This window comes from Sinohyriopsis cumingii, unplaced genomic scaffold, assembly GCF_028554795.1.
Source record: "Sinohyriopsis cumingii isolate HCF-2022 unplaced genomic scaffold, ASM2855479v2 utg000695l, whole genome shotgun sequence".
In the NCBI taxonomy this organism is placed as follows: Eukaryota; Metazoa; Mollusca; class Bivalvia; order Unionida; family Unionidae; genus Sinohyriopsis; species Sinohyriopsis cumingii.
Genome location: NW_028315924.1, coordinates 1,605,386 through 1,629,017, shown reverse-complemented (window position 1 = coordinate 1,629,017; position 23,632 = coordinate 1,605,386). Strand labels below are relative to the sequence as shown.

General features: G+C 36.8%; 1 protein-coding gene across 1 annotated transcript in view; it reads left to right on the top strand.

Moving 5' to 3' along the window:
* The window catches only part of LOC149773284 (uncharacterized), an 85,737-nt gene that overhangs the window by 10,218 nt on the left and 51,887 nt on the right, over positions 1-23,632 (top strand). The window contains exon 2 of the mRNA XM_089946497.1: positions 4,632-4,979. Within this exon, the coding sequence (XP_089802623.1) occupies positions 4,632-4,979 (348 nt within the window). The remainder of the gene's footprint in view (positions 1-4,631; positions 4,980-23,632) is intronic.

Below are 23,632 nucleotides of genomic sequence, written 5' to 3'. Positions count from 1 at the left end.
AAAGAAAATGGTTCAAGATGTTAAGCAAAATACCAGGCTTTTTTGGTGTTACTTGTGTATGTTATATGACTGCAAATTGTTTAAATTTCAAAGCATATCAGAAAAAGGTCATGTAAACACTGCTTTACAAATTTGAAGAAGAGAGTATGAGGGTGATACGGCACTTAGATAGAGCAGATACATCATCATACTGAATGCAGATTTATGGACTTAGATCATTTAGTGAAAATTTGATATGTAGACTAGTTAAAGTGATTCTTGAATAAAATTAATTTTTCAGTGTTTTCTATATTCTGGTTTTAATCTCCAATTACACTGGTCAACAGTGAAATCATTACTGACTTGAAAAGGCCCTAATCTGTAGTATTTTGGTGTGCCGAACACGACTATAACCGTGAAAAATTTGTATTGGCTCTCGTTTTGAAGATATTCATATACCTCATTTTCTATGTTTCACTGTGTAAATTTCTCCAGTAGGACTGCAGCAACATCCGGAATAATGATGTAACATTGCATAATACCATCATGCTCACATCATCCACAGTTGATTGCATCATTTTCTGATGCAATGCAATACTAATGCCATGCGGCTGCTGAAGTAAGTTGACGTCAGCAGTGTACTATACATGTGTAGGCCTATTATACTAATGTCAGGCGGCTGCTGAAGCTGACGTAAGCAGTGTACTATATAAAGCCCAATCAGATAGGTTCAGCATTTAAAATATTTTAGACGTTGTGCGAGACAGTTCAAGCTACTGTTACATAAAACTTATTATTTTATCCATTTACGTACAATAAAGAACAGTAATGCCTCGAAAGTGTGTTAATACCGCGGACAATTTTTGCTATATTTGTGGGGAAGTGACATTTGCCAACCAGAAGAAAAGTATCAATTCTCAAGTGAAGAAGGCATATCATCTTTACTTCGGATGCAAGGTTGGTGACCAAGACAAGCCTTGGGCTCCGCATATATGCTGTGTTACATGTACAACACAGCTTTCACAGTGGTTGAATTGCAAAAGGTCATCAATGCCGTTTGCAGTCCCAATGGTGTGGAGAGAGCCAAGCAACCACCTAAATGACTGTTACTTCTGCTTGGTTCCTCCTCTTTCCGGCGGAATAACGAAGCGAAAGAAGTCGAGAATAGTCTACCCAAACATTCCGTCTGCATTGAGACCAGTTCCACATGGTGAGGGACTTCCTATTCCAGAACCTCCAGCAGAATATTCTCTTGATTCATCTGACGAAGACAAAGGTGAGTCGACCTGTTCTTCTCCTGGTCCATCAGCATGCAGTGATCCAGATTTTCACTGTGGTGCATCATCAACCCCACACAGAATAACACAGGAAGAACTAAATGACCTGATTCGTGATTTGGACTTATCAAAGAACAAGGCAGAATTGCTAGGATCAAGACTCCAACAATGGAATCTTCTAGAAGAAGATGTCACAATTACTGCATATCGAAAGCGCCACCAGCAATTGGAGCCTTTCTTCAGAAAGGAAAGTAATCTGATATTCTGTTCCGATATTGAGGGCCTCATGAATGCTTTAAAAATCACTCATGACCCACAAGAATGGAGACTATTTGTGGACTCTTCGAAACTGAGTCTCAAGGCTGTGCTTTTGCACAATGGAAACATTCTTCCATCTATTCCAGTAGCGTATGCTGTCCACATGAAAGAGACATACGATACCTTAAGGCAGCTACTGAATTACATTGAGTATAACAAGTACAGCTGGCACCTCTGTGGTGATTTGAAGGTAGTTGCCCTTTTAATGGGACTGCAGCAAGGATATACAAAATACATGTGTTTCTTATGCGAGTGGGATAGCCGAGCAAGGGAAATGCACTACATGAGGAAGGAATGGACTCACAGGCAGAATGTAGCCATTGGAGAGAAGAATATCCAACACCCAGCTCTGGTTGAGGCTCAGAAAATCTTGCTACCACCCCTTCACATCAAACTAGGTTTGATGAAGAACTTCGTGAAAGCCATTGACCGGACTTTGCCAGCATTCCGATACCTGCATGAAAAATTCCCTCGACTCAGCGAAGCAAAGATTAAAGAGGGAGTTTTTGTGGGTCCTCAGATTCGAGAGCTTTTCAAAGATGACCGGTTCAACAACTTGCTGGAAGGTGACGCGAAACAAGCATGGAATGCTTTTCGCCTAGTTTCTACAAACTTCCTCGGAAATGTTAGGGCAGAAAACTATAAGGAACTAGTAGAAGATATGTTGATGAAGTATAAGAAACTTGGCTGCAATATGTCTCTAAAGATTCACTTCCTTCATTCCCATTTGGATTTCTTTCCTAGCAACTGTGGTATTGTTAGTGATGAACACGGCGAACGTTTTCATCAAGATATCGCAACAATGGAACAAAGATACCAGGGAAAATGGTCCACTACAATGCTGGCTGACTACTGCTGGACACTCCTCAGAGATGCTCCCGAACAGCTGTACAAGAGACAGGCGAAGAAATCTAAGATGTAGTCAATGACTTGATTTTTTATAGGTAGGCTATTACAGTTGACCTTTTACTATTGGAATGCATTTCGTTATGTAAACATTAATTTCTTGCAGATTACAAAAAAAACTAGAGCCAATTTTGCAATTTGACTGTCATATTCGTGTTCAGCACATAAAAATTGATAAGAATTGACTAATTTTATTTCAGTAACATGACTTTTGTAAAAATTTGTTGTCCAGTGTTATTTTGCAAATTTTGCCAAAAACTTTGACCGGCCGCATTTGCAGGTTATAAGCAGAAATAAATGTACATTTTTCATACAGTGCGCTGTAATTATGGCATGGAATATATAGATTATGTTTTATAGTAAGAGTATGCATTTTTACCACTTATATTAGCAAAAGCTATTCTTATACCTTTCTCTGGGTGCGCATGTATATATGAATTATGTATAGTCTTTGCTAAGTGGTACAGAAGGAGTAGTAGTCGGTGTCAGATTCTTTGTTTCCCCTTTTGAAGGTCTTGATTGGCCATATCATCTGTTATGATCTTATTGCTGATAATCAGTCTAGCTTTCAGCAGAATCACTTGTGTGAAACTGCAATTATATCTATAATTGATAAATGGATGAAAGCATTTGATAAAGGGTAATTGGTAGGTACCGTTATGGTTGATTTTTTTGTAAATCTTTTGATCTTGTAGACCATGAAATTTTGCTTGACAAACTGAAAATCTATCAAGCCAAAGAAAACTCCCTTAACTGGTTTTCTTCTTACTTAACTGTTACAGTGCAAAATTATCTGTAAATGGTGAAATTTCTGAAAGTTAAACTATAAATTGTAGATTACCAAAGGGCTCTATCCTTGGACCTTTATTATTCATTATGTTTATTAACAACTTTCCATTTAAGATAGGAAATTCAGTTTCTTCCACAGACGACACCAAATCACATGTATCTGAGTTGGGTAATACAAAAACTATATATGAAAATAATTTACAAGATGCTCTTAACAAATTTAAAGTACGGTGCAAGGAAAACAGTGATTATAAAAACAAAATAAACAAAAGCGCTACGAAATACAAAAAAACAAAAATGAGCAAGGCAAGATAGAAAACAAACACAGTTTTATTTGACAATGTCAAACATAATATGACTTTTTATGATAAAATTCTTAATGTATTCGTAGATAACAATCTAACTTAGTCTATTCACATCAAACATGTTTCAAAAAAGGTTAATTCCTATCTTTGGCTATTGAGGAAAATCAAAACGTATATTCCATTTCAGTATAGGGCCATCTTTTCTGAAAGTTATATTCAGCCTTATCTGGACTATTGTAATGTATTTTGGGTAATACCACTAATTCAGTAATACCTCTAAATCAAACATAAAACATTTTACACTCCAAAAGAGGGAATGCCATTTAATTCTAGAACAGTGTATAGACAATTTACAGGACACAATGAATAATATAAAAAAGTATAACAATACATGAAAGAATATTTCTTAGAAAGGCGAAATCTATGTGTAAAAGTGTCCAGAACAGCCATTTATGTCTGCCTAAGCAATAGCTCTCACAACAGAAATGCTGATGGTACTTCAAATATAAGGTCTCTTGCAATTATAAATTACAATATATCAAGGCCACAGAAGGAATTAGTAAAAAAATGTATTCAGTATGCTGGTCCACTGGTATAGAATAATATCCCCAATATAAGGCAGGCTCCTAGAATTTCTTCCTTTTCTTATCAGTGTTACAAATGGATGCAATCTTAAGACATTTGGACAGTTACAGAAATATAAATACCTCCTGCGTTTCTGTACTTTCGCATCTTTTTCACAGTTGAATTTTTCAATACATTATATTTTATTGTTTATCAATGTTTGTGTTCGTTGATGCCAATGTACTTGTTCCTGGCATGAGACTTCGATTTTAGACTCACTTAATTCTTCATTGTCAAACCAGATATACTATACATATTGTACACAACAGCTAGAAGGCCTCATTTGAGTGACCTTCTCTAAATAAAGTCTTCTCGTGAATCAGGATTGTAATGTAATTGAACAAATGAACATTTTTCTTTTAGAATTGTGATCATTTTTATCAGAAAATCATTAGTATCTCTCTGACCTGAACAAAATACTTTTTTTTTTCAGTTGGAAATACTGTTGTCCTATATCAAGAGAATCCTGTAGGAGATGATAATGGAGAACTTGAATTAGTATGTCAGTTGACCCCATTTCCTAATGCAACTATCAGGACAGTAAACTGGTACCTGAACACCAATTTAGCAAGTATGCAGCGTTATGCATCAGACTGTACAGAATATACTACAGGATCAGGATATAACCAAAATCTTTACAGCTTCACATGCAGTGGGAATATTTTCAGAATGAAGATATTGAGGCTTTTAAGCTCCTATAACAGCAATTGCTGGAGTTGTAGTGTTTCGTTCTTAAATGCTGCTGAAACAGCTAAAGCTACTGCCTGTATTACTGTAAGAGGTAAATTATTCACTTTCTGTTTCATACTTTTCTTTAGTACTTCTTAGCTCACCTGGCTATTATATGGCCTTTGATCAGCATTCAAAATGTTACCCACTATGGACATTAATATTTTCAACATATCTTTAACAACTAAGCCTTTAATGACAGCAATACATGACCCAATGCTATTGTGAATCTTGCTCATATTTTCTTGCCATTAAATCTTATCGATGAATGCAGACTCTCACAGTGTAAAAGTATCAACAAGATACAGTCCACTAGTGCACCTGACATCCCCATGCGCAGAACAGACTTTTGTATTGTCAAGGGTGCCATGTTAATGGATGTGGTTTGAATCTGTAACTTCTATGTGGCGTCACTTCAAAGCCAAATGTTAGTTGTATCATCTCAAACAAGTTGATCATGATGAAGAGGAATTTCCCTTCTCCAACAATGATAATGAATCAATCACTCTGGCAATTGGAACAGTTGGAAGACCTCTTTCTGGCAAAAGTGGTCACAGTTCTGTAAAGTGCAGGAACATACAAATTCTACAATTCTTATATGTCAGCTATTGTGAATTTTGCCAGACGCAGTTCCTGTGGCCAAAGAAATATAAGAATTTAACACTGTTAAAGTTAAATTGGGAAATTTTGATAAAACTTTCAGACTATAATACACCACACCCTCGATAACTTGTACCCTGACAACTAAATAAACACCTGCTTATAACGTGGGGACGGGCATGGATAACATTTTTAAAACCAGATAATACCCAAAATGTTATGCCTATTTGTTGAACCTTAAGAAAATCGTGTTCGAAATTGAAACTTTGATATATTGCTCGATTTATCGTCAAAAACAGTCGATACGACCTGGAGATTTTAATTAACATTATGAAATAATCAACTTTTAAGAAGCTTTCAAATAGTTTTGTTATATTTTCTTTCCAAACGAAATTCTTATTACACCATAAATAACTATATACAATGATCAATACTAATTAAATAAGTGTATCAAGTGAAATTTGTGTTTTAGCTCCATTTCTAACCATGCTTTGATATCTGACTTGCGGAAGTATTTGTTTTATTGTTGGACTGAATTAAAAGTGGACCTTCTTTGTATTATCACGTTAATTGTTTATTTTGTATCAAATAAAGAAAGTGGAATAAATTAAACGTTAAAACGCATTCGAATTCTACATGCATCAGATCACATGTCGGGTGAACTCATTTCAATTGATTAGTTGAATAGTTATGAATATTATTGTGTACGTAATATAATTAACCAACCTTAAATTAACTTAATGAGTCATAAATGTGATCAGAGATAGCAAAGCAACCAAGTGAAATGACTACCTCGTAAAATAAAGAGCTTTGTTTCACAGATATGCAGAGGTCAGTTAGACTTGCATTTTTAGGAGAAGTGACTTCTCCTTTTGGACAGAACATGGAGAAGTGAGAGCTGAACATGGATAAGTGGGAGCAAAGCAAGACACAATATATATATATATATATATATATATATATATATATATATATATATATATATATATATATATATATATATATATATATATATATATATATTAATTCTGCCTACTATTATCAAGCATTCTTTTACAGAATTCAGGGATAGCACTTTCCGTTCTGTCTGGTAAATATTTACAATTCTCTATAATTAATTTTATATATCTTGATTTCTTTCACAGGAATCAGGAATGATTGTGAGATAAATGAGAATTAATTACTAAGTCATCATGCCAGTGTGTCTGCTACACACGAGTGCATATCACACCGATTAAGTAGCATCATTTATTGGTGATGTGTGCTTAGTCATGAGGGAATATGGGCTCATGTGTGCTGGCAAGGTAATGGGTGCTGTTTACCAGCGGACCTGGGTTCGAATCTCTGTAGAGTATGAATTAAAAATTCTCTAACCTGTATGATAGTATTATTTGTATTAAATATTAAGAATTCAAGTCAGTATATGAAAGAACTAAACCCTTTTTTCAACCAGATCGACACAGCCAACATGAAAGTACATCTATTTTTAGAAAGAGGAGTTTTCTTAACGTAACCACTCACTCTATTGCTTCGTTACAACAGTCCGTTGGTAAGATTGCAAATGTAAGATTATATTACATGTAATTGGTGTAACATTAGGCATTGGTTAAATAGTATGTGCTTTGCTGTTTTTTCTTCTTCGTATTTTCACAAAAATGAGTAAACTCAGAATACAACCATGACCCTACAGCATCTCTCAAATTCCACAACATAACATTTTCCCGTATATTTCTGACCTACATAACTGCAACAACAACAAAGTTGTGACATAAACACACAGATGTTTCCGCATGCACGTATACAGTTTGTTGAATCCATTTGGAATAATGTGAATGATCTTTCAGATGTTGGGCATTTTGAAAATAAATGTAATTTATACAGAATAATGAGCAACTTCGTTAGATAACATGTTTTATTGCCAATTATTTTTATAAGCGAATATTTCGTCAAAGGAAGTCGGCACCACATTTGAATAAAGGCAATGGAATCTGATGGATTGTTGCAGTTTCCAAAGTAACTGAACCTGTTTATTGTGCCTTGAAAGTTTCCTCTTTGCAGGACAAAAAATAATGCTTTAATCGTTTACAATGTCAGCAGAAATACGAATTCCATTGTCTCGGAATATCTCAAGGTTACAGGAGATGAAGTAGAGTCACGTGACTGGTCAGCGTGTGAGTCCAAGTGAATGTTATGTAGGCCATGAGCCCTTGTTGCATTTTATTGTGAATTTCTTTAGTTGATCCAATGTGTTCTTTGGAAGTAACAATGTTTTTGGATGGATTATACTTGTTTTGCCTGTAATTTTGCTACCAGTTTTGTAATTGGATGACTTAAGGTTGTCCGCTGTGACCTGCGATGATTTTATCTTGCATGTCGGTGAGATGGTATACTTAAAACATTGGCAGACTGTATCACACAACCTTGTGGGGCAGAAACAGACCCTGAAAACAGTTCAAATGACAGTTCACATTCTGCCAAAAAGGAGAACTGCAAAATCCAAAGCTAGGAGGCAAAAATCAGTACTTCATTTCCAAATTCCACAAGTAAGATAGTGGACTTGTTGAAGGTGATTCCACCAGAAAATGTGATCACAGTTGGGTTGTCATTGTTTTAGTCTACTCATATGTAAATGAATATATAATGTCAGTAGCCTCCACTTCATGTGTGTATTCTCGAGACATTTCAACAGTAACATGACAGACTCCAGTGTCTTCATCACAAACTGCTAATTCTTCACACGATGATGGTTTTCAACAGCAGTTTAAGCAATATCATGATGCAGCAACAGGCCGGGACTATGCGCGAGTTAGCGGTATATATTGCAGAGTTAACGAAAAAACTCTTAGACAACGACACTGTTGAAAGTGACTTTGGGCCCAATCCCAGTTCGATATTATTCTCATATCTATGATGAAGAATTTTGATCAGGACAATATGTCTTGTGATTCGCAGCAACAAATTAATTTCCTCAGATTCTGATACAAATGCTTTCATATCCGATATATTTGCCAGTGCGTCAGAGGTAGGCAGTTTGCATACTCTGGTTTTCCAATTGCAGACAGCCACGACCATCCGATGACAATGTTGGCCCACCAGTTTTAGATTCATTGACTGACATTGTTGATACTGGTATTTGATCGTAGGTTAATGTTGATAAGGTCAAAGAACTGTTGGATAAGCACAAAAGACCAACTAACTGTTCCGGTATGGTTGTTGCCTTCTCTTTGTTATGGTAGTTCTATCTAAGATGGAAGAAGATCAAGCTACAGCCATTTTAGTTACGCCACTTTTGCCAACCCGTCCATGCTTTCCCAAACATGTTTGCAATCGGGGTTACCTTCTTCCAAATGTCAACAAAGTGCTGCATTTGTCACATGACCCAGGCAAGAAACACCCACTGGCCAAAATGTATAGAGCTGTTTGTCCTTTGCGAGTAATTGTTTCACCAGTGAAGGCATTTCATAGGAAGCAGCCTTATACTTGAATCCTGGAGGCATTCAAAGGAAAAACATTATTGGATGCATATAAATAATGAATGTAATTTTGTCATGAACTGAATTATGATCCAGTTATCTGTTCTGGATTTCCGGTTGACACTTTATCATTCAGGCCTTGGGACCACTCTGGTGGCCTAAATGTCTAGAGTGTCTGAATTGAATGCGGGAGGTCGTGGCTTCAAACCCCAGCCAAGTGATATCAGAGATTGATAAAAATGGTACTTACAGCTGCCTCATTAGGTGCTCATCATTAAGAGGTTTGTATTAGAACTGGTTAGCCTCGTGTCCGGATATTGGCTGGGTGGGAAATGCTACATGTCTATGGCATGATGCCCCAGCACTAGACATCACTGTGAACTACCACACATCCGACATGATGACTGAAAACATGTTGAAGCTACATTAAAAATCCAAATCACACACTCACAGAAACACACAAATCATTTGGGACTCGGATACAGTGCCATCAGCACAGCTAGTTCTGCACTTTAATTGGTGTGACGTATGAAGTGTGTCTCTCCTGTTGATGCATTAGCAGGATGAGGCATTCCGAACCCAAAAAATGGCAGACGACACAGTTTTGTTATCCATTCAATAAACCCTCCATTGTGGAACCAGATGCTTCTTTGAACAAGAAACAGCACATAATTTCACATGAATGACCTGAATTTATACGAGACTCACAGAGCCACCAATACTGTAATTCTGACTTTAAACAAAATAGCAAAAGGATGTTCCCGCTACCAGGCTGATTGATGTTGGACATCTCTTACATATTGGGTAATTGTTATATTTTTCTTTTTTCGTTGCAATTGTTGGATTGTTTCAGAGTATTTTTCTTTTCCAATTTTTCTTATCAGGTTGAGCAACAATTGAGTTTTACCCAACCCAGATGAACCAACTATAATATCTCAAAAGGAATTTGCTAACACTGTATGATGCTTGACCGGTGCTTGCTCATGTGTTGCTGAAAAGTCAGCCTCGTTCATATTGCACAGATATAATATTATTTATAATCATGAGTTTATATTGTGTTCGATGCAAGACAGTCACTGGTACAAAATTTCTGAGAGCAGCCACGTTGAAAAACAACAAGCAAACACTGACAGGTAAATGGGTAAAATGCGACACACGACAATATAGGTTTGTGACTATTCCTGTTGCAAAAGTGGGTGGTGATATCGCTAAGGCACTTGGGAAAGCAGATGGAGTGCCATGGGCTAAGTATCCTGGGCAAAAACATCTTCCAGGATATAATTATTGTGGTCCTGGAATGAACCTTGATATTAGACTTGGCGAAAAACATCAACCAAAACCAAGCAAATTTCCGGTAAATGCAATTGATCAAGTGTGCCATGTTCACATATAAAAATCCAGATCTACAACAACAAGATATTGTGGATGTCAACTTAATTCACGATGAGTTCGATAAAGAATAAAAATTATACAAGAATCACTCACAAACTGGTTGATAGGATCGGCATGACAAGATAATGATAGGAGCGAGTAATTAAACGCCGACAATTACATAATGGAGTTGATAGTCCAATCGGATACTGGAGAGGTGCAGCAGCAATTACAAACTTTCCGATGCAGCAGGTGTCACACGAGCTGTAGATGCAGATTGGTTGTCATGACAGGCCGTATTGCAAATTTATCTTCCACGTCCCAAAACGATTCAACATGGACGGTTTGATATTAGCACAAACAACAAAGTTCATCAGGCACATATCTTGCTTTTGCCACATGATGTACACAAACAGCGCACATGCAAATGTACGTTGACTGTCGTAGATACTGAAAGTAGATACAAAGAGGTTGAAACGTTATCGTCTAAAACGGCAACTGAAGTCACAGCAGAGTTTGAACAATTTTTTTGTGAAGATCTCTGAGATGGCCACAGTTGCTATAGGTTCATCCTGGCAGATAATTTATCGGTGCAGTAACGATGCTGGTGCAGCAACAACAAGTTAAGATCAGACGTAGACACACCACGATATATCGCGATCAGAAAACCATTGCGCGATTTAATCAAACACTTGCACAGCGACTCTTTGGACATCAATTTTCCCAAGAATTACTGTATATTCAGGACAGATCTCGTGAATGGGTTGCGAGACTACCTCACATGGTGGCCGCGTTAAACAACGAGGTCGCAAGCGGAAGTAACATGAAACCTGCCGATGCAATTGCGAAAAAAAAATACCTTGACGAAACTCACCAGATCAGCTGCAACAACCGGTGTTGGTTATTAAAGACACTGAGGCATTTATATGGGCCTGGTGAACTTCAGGGTGGTGCAGAAAGAGCAACCTATACCGTGTGGAGTGTAACATTGCATACATTTTCTAGCGTGGTAAGATCTACTAAGCAGCCACCAATCTATACATTAGATTGAACAGCCCCTCAACGTGGATTTGTACGTGACCAATTACAGGCAATTCCTGAAAACACCCAGTTACCACCACATTGGATACGGCGTTTCATAGCCTAGCGGCTGCCCCCCCCCCCCCCCCCCCGTACGCGCCAACACAAAACCGTAGCAAGAGTCATTCGCGCTGAGGAACGAAGCTCCTCTACGACTGTCACATTCAAGACATGTCAGAGAGACATTTTCGCGTGTGGCTGAGACTACTACCAATTCTGTTTACGGTAAATTGTCTTACGTCATTAGGAAAATATTGTCACAACATTATTGTGTTACAGCAGGTGAAGTGATTATTGTTTCGTTGTTTCAGCTTCATGATAAATTCAACATCAAGATCAAACTGGTGTGTATTTTTGGTGTCATCTCGCACATAATTTGTCAATTTTTTCTTCACTGCGTTGATAACTACTGGTGACAATGTTAGCATCTCCAGCATGTAGACAACCCTGTGTAACTGAGATATTTTCATTACTCTAGACACAGCCAGACAAACTAAATTTGACCATTCGATGCGATCATTGACATTCCAGATGTTGGTGCCTGGTATTGTTAAACCCTGAGACGAATGAATTCATAGCTGACAACCCTCAAGATTTTGGCATGAATTTCACGATTTGTTCAGTGATTTATGGATTCACGCCTCAAACACCGATATACCTAATAATTTTTGCACACAGTGTGCCACAAATTGTAGCTTTGGGCATGGTGGCAGAGATGATGTGAGGAAGCACATTGGTAGCATAAAGCACATGGAGGTTGGGAAAATTAAGAACTCGCAGCAGATTTCAGCTCTGAAATATTTTAAGCCATCGACGGAATACCTGCAAGCTACCAAAGCTGAAGCATTGTTTGTGAGTTTTCTTGTTGATCATAATATACCTTTGTCAGCTGGAGACCCTGCTAAACATTTGTTATGACAAATATTCCCGGACTCGAAGATCACTTCAGGAATTCATGTCAAAACTCACTAATTTTTATCCATATTTTCAATAATTGCGAGCCTGGAGGGTTGGCAGCTATGTGAATTGTTATTGCATATCCCCCAGTCCAGCACCATGGGTTTGACGACAATGCCTGTTGTACAGCCTCTACTGGAACTTCAATTATATCATTAAGAACCAGTTTATTTTTTGCGAACACCTCTTGTGTCTGCTGCCGGAATATCAAGAAGTATAATTTGTCGGCATGTATCTGTTGGTCGGTAACATAGTGGGACATGCTTTGTTGGAAATATTTCCTTAATTTACGCTGAAGTGAATCACGGACGTTTTTCCTGGATACAACTATTAGATCATTACGGCACCATAAGTTTCAGAAATCTGACATTAGAGTCTCTGAAATTACGGTACACATTATTTTACACTGAATTTTGTCAGGTTGTTATCTGAATGACGATTTCAGTTGTCGTAGTTGTTCATCCTGTGATCGATGGTCGTACAAAAAAAGTCCTCATAGTGGCTAATGTGGTTGATCAACCGTTCATGTGGGGATTCTCCAGTAAATGGCGGCGGCTGTCCGTGATTGCCACACATGTTAATATAAGTAGGTTTTGTTGATAAACAATCAAGAAATATCTGTAATGTTTCTCTGGATACTGTACAAATCTCATCCCAGATAATTATTCTCGGGATATATTTCTCACCCATTCGTTCAGGCATCCATGCATCACATCGCTATGTAAAGAAACTATGATAGACGCATCCGCTGACACCACGTTGTCTCATATCTCTGGCAAGCCGGTGAGTTGGCGTCAATACAATCATGTCATAGTTTTAAATAATGTTTTCGCATGTGTTGTTTTACCAGAACGACCTGGACCATTCAGATAGACCGTGCTATGTCTCATGATTGGATCGTTTACTGACGGTGATGATGAAATCTGCAATAAATTATTGTTGTGATAACAAACATCAGGTGTTTTAACGTTGGCGGATTCAGAATATTTACATATTTTCTCACATTTTATTCGCCACGACCCCCAATGGTTACTGGTGTCTCTATCGCTAAATGGTTTCACAAGGTCCATCTACAAAGACTAATATTAAAAGAACCCGTGTCGACTCATACAGCGTCTTTGGGAAATCTGTTGATCATCGATAACATGTGTATTGATGAGTATGCCAACAAAGATGATCTCAAATGAGTAAACTGAAGAGAATTACCCTCATAGTAGATAACTATTGTACCTATGTTTTTCCATCTTGCATGACTGCATTTATCCATGACACCAAAACACCTTGCGCCCCCGTGTCATTGAAAACAAAGTCTAATTCGGCTGGACTAATGATTAATCTTGTGCAATGACGTGCATTATCAGACGATGAACCCTGAGTGAACTTACCAATAATTTTTCTGCATATATCTTTGTCGTCTTGTAGTAACCAAAGTTGTTTTTGTTGTTTGTACGAAATGATTGTACAGATTATGCTCAACGACGTGAGGATCTTAGCATCGAGCATGTATCATTATAGCACTGTTGGAGCCCAACCACGCTGATTTTTTGCACAATAGTCGTTGAGATTGACGATGGTATCCAGCTTATTAAAGCATGTACCAAACCAAATTGGTATCACAGGATGAATGTTTGCTGAAAACTCGAATGATTCAATATCGGCAAATCCAGTAAGATCGATATTTGGTAGTGTTCCATTTATTGCAACTCGTGCCATTCATTTTGTGTGTTGGCTGCCTGAATCGTTCAAATTAATGATGACACTCGCCAAGTCCAAGAAAAGCTGCCGGATAAGCAGTGATATTTTCAACGGAAATCATGTCAGAGTAATTTCATTTTGTGTACCATAGCCAAACTTAACACAAGATTGTGATAGATCATCGAGAAATTCTTTTTGAGTTGGACTCCATTTATTTTTTGTTTGGCTATATGAGCTACAATGGACAACGCAGTAAACAATTAATGAGTAAACCATCGTTGTTCCCATCAAATTTTAGTGCAATCAGTTTCATCGCACGTTATAGTGATACCTTCAGATAAAGAACCCCAGATGGCAGAAGAAACTGATCAAATGTTGATTCATCCAACTTAGTGTCATCTCCACGAAATAACCAGACCGATACAGTGTCAGGCTTACTTATGTTGTAGATTTCCTCTTAGATATTATGTGATAAAATCATATTATTCTTTCCCTTGGAAATTTAGTCACCGAGTCGGTCCATGCGTGTGAATTATCATCATATATAATTATCAGAGCACCCTTACTACAGTATTTACCAGAATTGCACAAAATCCCATTGGTTATTGTTTCTACAATTATTGGAATCTTTAATCTATGTTCTTTCTAAAATAACCAAGGCATTTATTTCAGCACCATTAATAAGAGAGCTTTCCAAGTTATTTATTTTTATTATTCTTGATTCTGTAAGTCTGTTTCCTTGTCTTGAGTTTGCAAAATGTTCTCTGACACGTTGAGCTACGAAATTTAGCGAGCCTGTTTTCATCAGAGCATGAGCAGCTATGTCTGGTTCATTCAAACGATAAAGCGCCTAAACAGCTGCGCAACTGGATTTGCGTTATTGTCGTATAGTTTGTCAATCTTAAACGTCGAACAAACATGAACAGCACCATCGTTGATACATTCATTCTTAGCTTGTTTGATAAAATCGTGCAACTCTAATTCAAATGGCATTTGTTTCTTATCTTTGGTTAATCTATCTAGATCAAATCTAGTATTGTCTTGTGGTTTAATCTCCCATAATCATTTTCGTTCTCGGTCACAAATCTTGCTTCTGCTCTTCTTTGGTTCAATTTATGTTAATCTCTCAATTTCACTCGCTGTTAATAATTTTTTTATATCTCATTAGGTAATTTTTCTTGTGCAATTTTCGACCTTGGAAAAGCAGGTTTTTTCCTGGTTAGACTAAAATACTGTTCTTGAAGTTGTTTTGCAACAGTAGTGTAAAGGTCTCGTAGACTACCTTAGGTTGGGGTGGGTTGTTCCCAGTATTATCTTTAATTATTACAGTAGACCACCCTGGCTCATTTTTGTTAGAAATTGAAGTAGTGATAGAGATGCAAAGCTCCGAGCTCCCAGTCAGCGATGCCAACAGTTAAATTATTGAAAACACAAAAGGTGGAATTCAAATAAACAAAACATTTAATGCCATTCAATAACAGATAGAATTGCCTCAAATGAAATTCAATATTCAAAGCCCTATCACTCGTCTTTCAGTCGACCAAGTGACGGCCTATTTCATTATCTGACTTAGTGTGATAGATTTTCCTCCTGTCCTGTGTTTCTACTCATCTGTATTATTTCTTGACTGGTACCCAATACCCCTTCAGTTCAACAACCACGTGCTTCACCTTCCACTTCCTCCACTTCCGGTCTCTTCTTTTTTTGTCTCCCAGAGCCTCGGGACCAACTGTATCAGGGTATTTCCCTTCTCTGCCTCCTACAGCTCCTCCGGTCCCTAAAAGCTTCCTCTCCGAACACACACGAGGGCATTACTATATTCCTCTAGCTATCAAGTCTCACACTAAACAGCAATCTATCATCAGATAAGCCATTACCTTCTTTGGTTACGCATTCGTGCACATCGAAATACCCATACTTTCTGGTATGGTATACACTGTATCAACTGCTTATCATGCATATATCAATAGATTTCATCACATCGGTATATATAGATTCTCAATCTTATTATACAGAAAAATATCACATAATCAGACGCATTTCTGTACATTGTACTTCTACAAAGTATACACAAATAGTCAAATACCCCTATTAGCTAATGTTGCACACTGCAACCATTATAAGAAGTTATAATTCAATTCAACATTTGCAAATCTAGAATACCACATGAAGAAATGCACGAGGTTACTACGAATTAACCAAATAGCGAATTACAATATTAATTCTTTATATAAACATTGCTCATATCTCAAAATATGCACGTAGATCAAACACTACAAATGAATCAAACCCTACAAATGGTAATTCTACGTACTAACGATTCTAGTAATGAAGTATACATACTGCACATAATTAAAGTACAATTACCTTGCCGTAATATATTGCAACAATCGAGCAAATAAGTCCGAAGCTCCTTTGTAATTCCCAGAATAACAATGGTTCCCGCCAATTTGGAATGGCGCCGGAGTAGCTTATAACTTCCTTATGTAATTCCCGCAAGAAGGTTTAGCGACTACTGACGTTTAGCTTCAAGATACTAGATTTAGACTTGCGATTCCAATGGTGGTCATGCCTTGCTCAATTCCGAGCGGATGTCGATTCACCCATGGTCTACATACTTAGCAGACATTGTCCCCTCCCCGGCAGTCTGTCAAGGGTGGATTTACGACCCACACTTGATGTTACTTTGAGCCCAACACCGGCAATTCATGCCACTTACCTGTGAATCGCACGCAGCCAAATATGGGGCCAGTAGCAAGTTCATATGGCCATGTTACATACAACTGGGTTCCCACCCGTCTTTTTGATGTCGGCTTACACTCGCAACATTTAAGAAGCAAATAATTAGCCTCAGGGTCTAGCATATACATGTTGCAATCTGGCTATTGTTCCTTACTTATAACGTGACAAGTAGAATTAGTCATTCTTATATATAAGAAAGTATTTTCTTCAATTGGACTATATTCAATAATTATATTATGCATCAGGTACAAAATAGGTGTCGATGGCTCATCATTAGAAAAGTAAGTCCTTGTGGAAAGAATTGTTGTGGAGAATACTGTAGATATCACATAGCCAGTATTCGCCATGGCAGTACTGGACCACAGCCATTTCTTAAGTGTGGGCTTGGGGTCAAGGGGAAGACCCAATTATGTATTTCTTGCAGCGGATGAAAATATTGAACGCTTAAATGATATTACGAGATACAAAACACTTCTGATAACCTTAAAATAAAAGACGCAAAAGATTATCTTGAGAAGTATTCCTGTGTTGAAAAATAATGTTCCATTAGAAGAAGAGAAAATTATGTAAATGAAACAAATTAAGAGATTGATCTTGATGAATTTAAGAAATATCTGATATACGATAACTACGAAGCGAACTGAGCTGGCATTGTGAGGCATTGTCATACTGAAAAAGCATTTGGTCTTGTCAATAACATGGGTTACATGCAAATCAGTATTATAATTGCTATTAATAAAAAAAATGAAAAATTATTTTACACATAGATTTATTTACGAATGCTTCGATCGCGTGATAGATGATGGTTTTGTTATCAACCACGTGAACAGATAACCATTTGGACAATTGACATCACACAAAACGAAAATACAATACGTGGAATGACAGGACCCCAACCCCCAGGCCAGTTAGTTCAATAAATTTAGAGACTGGAGAATAAAAAGATTTTTCATCGATGTACGCTGTTGAAAATATTTTGATATCAATTCATTCTCAGCACAGCTTGTAGCAAATTGTGTAACTAACTCAGCTACATAAAGATTGTTTAATCAAAAATACAATTTCAGTATTGCCAGTAACGTAATGTATTTTTTTCCAAATACAATAAACCACCTGGATCTCAATTTGATTCAACAGTTAACACATAGCCGTGGTCACGTGACTGCTAAAAATACCATGCTATTAGTAACACGCTGGGATTTTCACAAACTGATCATGTGGTTCAATAAACTAACTAGCTGGAACTTACAGGGAAAATAGATTAGTGTATATTCGTTGGAGAAGTATACCTGTTACACTAAATAAATATTTCATTTTGCTATTGCTTTTTGGGTCAGAACTACAGTATTAGTGGCTCTGTGAGTCGTATAAATTCACGTCATTTGTGAGAAATTGTTTGGTTTCTTGTTCTTAGGCGCGTTTGATTCCACAGTGAAGTGTTTATTGAATGGAAAACATAAATTTGTCTTCCCCATATTTTCTGGGTTGGATCAGCCCCTCCTGCTGCTGGTACTCACCCATTAATTCATTGATTTCTTCAAAGTGTTTTTCATTCCTGTCCTTCATTCAGAACTGCCAACCTTTATGATTTTGCCGTAAGTCTTGCAAAATGAAGCTTAATATACAGACTTACAGAATAAAAGGGAAAATTACGGAAATATGATTGTTTTGGTGAAATCAGGATAATTGGCTTGTCCATGTTTAATTTGGATCCGGGTTTCACATTAACTTAGTGCAATTAGTCAGAGAACCAGACTGACTTTATAGTACAGTAGTACCTCAGATACTTTAAACTGTATATATTTTTCCACGAGAAGCGTCTGCATGATCAAACTTTTGATTATAGAATTTTTTTTTTAAAATGGTGTCCAGTTACTGATGCATGTTAAAATTAAGGCAAATAATAAGCCTCTGAAAAAAGTTTTAATAATCAGTACAGAATAATAAAAAGGAATAGTAGATTGTTCTGAATAAAAACAGGTAGGAACACAATTACGTTTATTGGACATAATGACTTATTTAAAGATGGTAACATAATTAGCTAAGAACTAATCTACCTTGAATCCCTCTCCGGTGGCCCAGCGGTTAAAGCAGCTGCTTCGCTAGACGCTCACCATTAATAGGTTAGTGTTAGGACTGGTCGGCCTGGTGTCAGGATAATATGACTAGGTGGGACATCATGCTAGATGTCTGCGGCATGATGCCCCAGTCCTAGACATCACTATAAACTGCCACTGACATCGTAGCGATATGACTGAAAAATTGTTAAAATTACGTTAAAAATTATAATCATACAAACACCTTGAGGTCTTCATACAAAGGAATTTATTTATTGTAGCTGCATCTCTGAATATATTTGGTTTGAAAGAAGGAAACAGAGTGAGCACTTTTTATCTCAACTAGAATACTATTCCAGAGTATTGGAAACTTTTTAAAAATAATTCTTTATTTGGTTTGGGAATTTTATATTGTTTGGTAGACATGGATTGCAAGTGGAGTCTATCGCCAGGTAGCCTATAATGGAATAATTATTGCAATATATTCAGGAGCACAATTATTGGATATTCTGTACATTAATTTGGCTTTTCTCAAAAGGATTCGGTCTTTAACAGGTAATATTTTTAACTTGCCAGTTAAATTTTCCTTGCTTTCTTTCTGGATTGATATTAGCCCAAATGCTCTTTTGTGAAGATGTGCCAGCTTTGCTATGTATTTGTTATTTGAATTACCCCATACTGTATTACAGTAATCTAAATAGAGTTGTATGTAACTTTGTAAAATAGTTTTCTGTGTCTTTCAGGGAGAAAATGCCTTATCCTACTGAGAAGCCATAAACTTGAATTGACCTTTTACTGATATATTTGATATGTTCAGTCCATGGTAGGTTATTATCTACCAAAACACCAAGTAGTCTATCCTGACAGACCATTTGCAAATTTTTATCTTTCCATGTCAGACATAGTTCATCCCTATCAAGATTTTTCATTTCTTGCGGTGTTGAGATAAGTAATATTTTAGTTTTACCAGTATTTACCAGTATGCCGTTGCATGTGCACCAGTTGTCCAGATTGTTTAAGGCATTCTGTAAAGACATTTTGAGTTCATGCTTTGTGTTTTGGATGTCTGACAATGTTGTGTCATCTGCATAGAGATCTGAAGATGTTATTGAGTCCTTAGTAAAAGTGGTAGGTCATTAATAAATGTTACAAATAGTGACGGACCTAGAATTGAGCCTTGTTGTATTCCATTTCTAATTGTTCCAGGTTCAGAAAAAACATTATTTATATGAACATGTTTTGTTTTCTGACTTAAGTATGTGTCTGTCTAAACCCTGATTGATTAGGGTGTAACAGCAAGTATTCAGTAAATAAGACATGAATGAATCATTGACATGATTGTCAATTTTAACAAGGGTGGTAGTATTGAGATTGGCCGGTAGTTATCAGCATCATCCTTACAACCAGATCTGTGAATAGGAGTTACCTTTGCAGTTGTCCATACCTTGGGGAGAGATGAGGTTGCAATACTTAAATTGATTATGAATGTTATGTTATCTAAAATAGCAGAGGCAGGAGATTTAATGAGTCATGGACTAGTCTGATCAAGTCCTGTAGCTTTCTTGGTATCAAGTTCACTGAGACATTTTTTACCAAAGTTTTTTGATACTGGCGGGATAGAGAAACATACCTCCTTAGAAACTTCGTTGCTGTAGAACTTTTTCAGTTAATTTAAGTTGTTTTCTATCACTCGTTCTTTTAACTATATGGTAATGTTGGTGAAAAAATCATTGAAAACAATTGCAATGTCAGTGTCATAAGTGACTAAGCTGTCATTTACCAGAAGTGAGTGTATTTTATTTGTCTGATATCTGTGTGTTCCTCCAGTGAGTTCACTGAAGACTTTCCAAATGGAGTTTGTGATTCCATTTTTGTTTTCAAGCGAAAATTTATAATAATGTTTTTTTAGCTTTTATAATCATAGTTATTTTATTTCTCCGTATGTTATATTGTGCATGGTTTCCTATAGCCTTGAACTGGTCCTGTGTTTTCATTGTGTTTAGGATTTCAGTAATAAACCAATCAGATTGGATTTCGTTCTTTACTTGATGAACTTTCATTGACGCATGCTTAGAGACTACATTCATAAATAAGTCAATCCACACCCTCAGAGCTTAAACTATGTCATCCAAATTTTGGATCATATTCCATGGAACTTTATATAGGTCATTGAGAAATCGTTCTTCATTAAAAAATTTTAAATGATCTGTAAGTGATTGTTTTGTGTGTATTTTTCTTTTTTCTCTTGCATTTAACCTTTCTAGTAAAAAAAGTAGGATAGTGGTCACCAAAACCAATATTAACACAGACCACTTTGTCTGATAGGTTGGTGTAAATGTGATCAATAAGAGTGCTTGATTTTTCTTTTACCCTTGTGGGCTCATTTACCAGCTGGTCTAGGCCTAACGATCCAGTGAATTCCATCCAGTTGAGTATTGTGAAAGTCCTTATTTATATTGCCAAGTATATACATGTATGTTTCTTTCTCCTGTGCAAGAACATTTTCCATTAGTTTAAAAAAGTTATCATTCCAAATTGCCTTGAAGGAAGGTGACCTAGAAATGAAACCAACTAGGAATGATTTTGCATTATTTTGAGAAATTTCCACCCAGATACTCTCAATTTCTTGTGACTCCAAGTCAAGCCACCTTTCTGCATTTACATCTTCCCTAATGTATACAACAAGACCCCCTCCCTGCTGTCTCTCTGTCCCTGCGTAATGATTTATTGTAGCCTTGACAGTGAAATAGATTATCATTGTCGTCAGCACTTAATTTTGTTTCAGTGATTCCAAAAATATGTATATTATTTTCCTTGGAAGACAACATTAACTTAGTCTGGTCTATTTTCCCCCACTATACCCTGTACATTTAAGTGACTTGTGTTAACACCTTTCGTATTTAGTTTCATATCAATTATATGTATGTCATCATGCAATTGGTTACTCAATGAGATTATCTCCATACTACTTTTATCATTCTGACATCCTATTTCTATATTTAAATGTTCATATATATTAGCGTCTTTAACGTCACATACAGACCCTGAAAATCCGTTAAAGTTTGCATTTACAAAAGTGTCCATTGAATATTTAGAGTCAAGAGTCTCACTAGGTACATTTAGATTTTTTATAAATGAAGCACTGGCATTCTCCTCTTTGCTAGCTTCCTCGTATATATAATGCATTGATTAACAGAGGGAGTGTTTGTGTCCAAATTTATGGCATCTGAAGCACTCAGTCTGTTTGCCATGATGGCATACGTGTGTCAAATGCTCAGTTTCTCCACCGTAGGAACATTACTCTTCGTTATAGTGCTTGAAAATGGGGGCTTACATATTAATATTTCTCAGTAGTTGAGAGGTTCCTTTTCTACTTAAATGAATTTTATCTCTGTGGTAGATGTTTAGATTGACATCCTGGTTCAGAAGAAAGAAAGACGTGTATTGTGGAATGTACTGAAGGTTGAAGTCTTGACATAGGTCAATTATCAGATCTTTTATTTCTTTCACCCTGGTGTCCACACTAGGAGGCAGTCCTAATATCATTATTATAAATGTATCTGGGCTGCAATACCTAGCAGCATACAGTAAACTTTCAGAACCTGTTTTGATTTGATTTAGTAACCTTCCATCACTGGCATCATTTCCACTTAATAAAGTAGTAATTTTGTTGTATTTGTCGATTTTTGCACCTCTTAGAGTCTGTACATCTGTTTGAAGAAGTCTCCTTGGTATTATAGTTTTCAATATTGAGGAGCCAGTTATTAGAGTCCTATCTTTTCTGGCTTGTGATTTCATGTGTTGGACTCTGGTTTGTGCTGAAATTGGTGTCTCAGCTGTGTGAGCTCATCGAGCTGATGTTGACACATTTGTCTGAGCACTGTGAGATGCAGTTGTTGGTACAGACAACAGACTTGTCTGAACTGAGGCTCATGGGTGTACACTTATTGCTGCTGCAGGTGTGACACATGACTGAGAGGGGGTTACTGTTGTTTGCAATGCAGGATTAGTTTGGATATCAGTTGCTACGTGCATGGTCAGTTTACATTTTCTTTTGGTTAGTATTGGGATTGTCTGTGTCTGAGCATCTGACATTGTTGCTATTTGCTTTCTGAATTGCTGTTTCACATGAGGTTTCTTGCTCATTAATCCTTCCCTGTGCTGACTTAATAACATATAAATGTAGTTTTGATTCTTCAGTTTGGGCTTCCAAATTCCTAATTGTTTCTTGGTGTACACACATGGAGAAATCATTATGGTTTAAGCTATCACTGTAATAGTCATGATTTATGGGGCGTGTAATTACCTGAAACTCTGGAGGGTGTTAATTTTATTGCCAGAGTCATCTAGGTCAAAGACTTTAGGAGCTGTTTCATGTTTGGTACTACATCTTGTTACTGGTGTAGATGTCAGCATTTAACTGCCTTTAGCATGGGTATTCTCATCCTGTCTATATTTACAGATAATACGACCTAACCATGTGAAACAGTTCAGCCAATGTATGTGTAGGACACACGTTGTGTTATACAATGTAGCTGTCAAAGTGTTTTTCTCTTCATTCTGTAGATAGTACCATTTTGGACTTGAACTGCATGAAGTCATGCAAGGCTCTGAATCCAATATCTGTTTTACAAACTCAAACGTTTGTGGATCTATTTGCACAGTGACACTGTATTTATTATGTTTGACCCACAGGAATTCTGGATAAATGTCAGCCATATTGGATAACT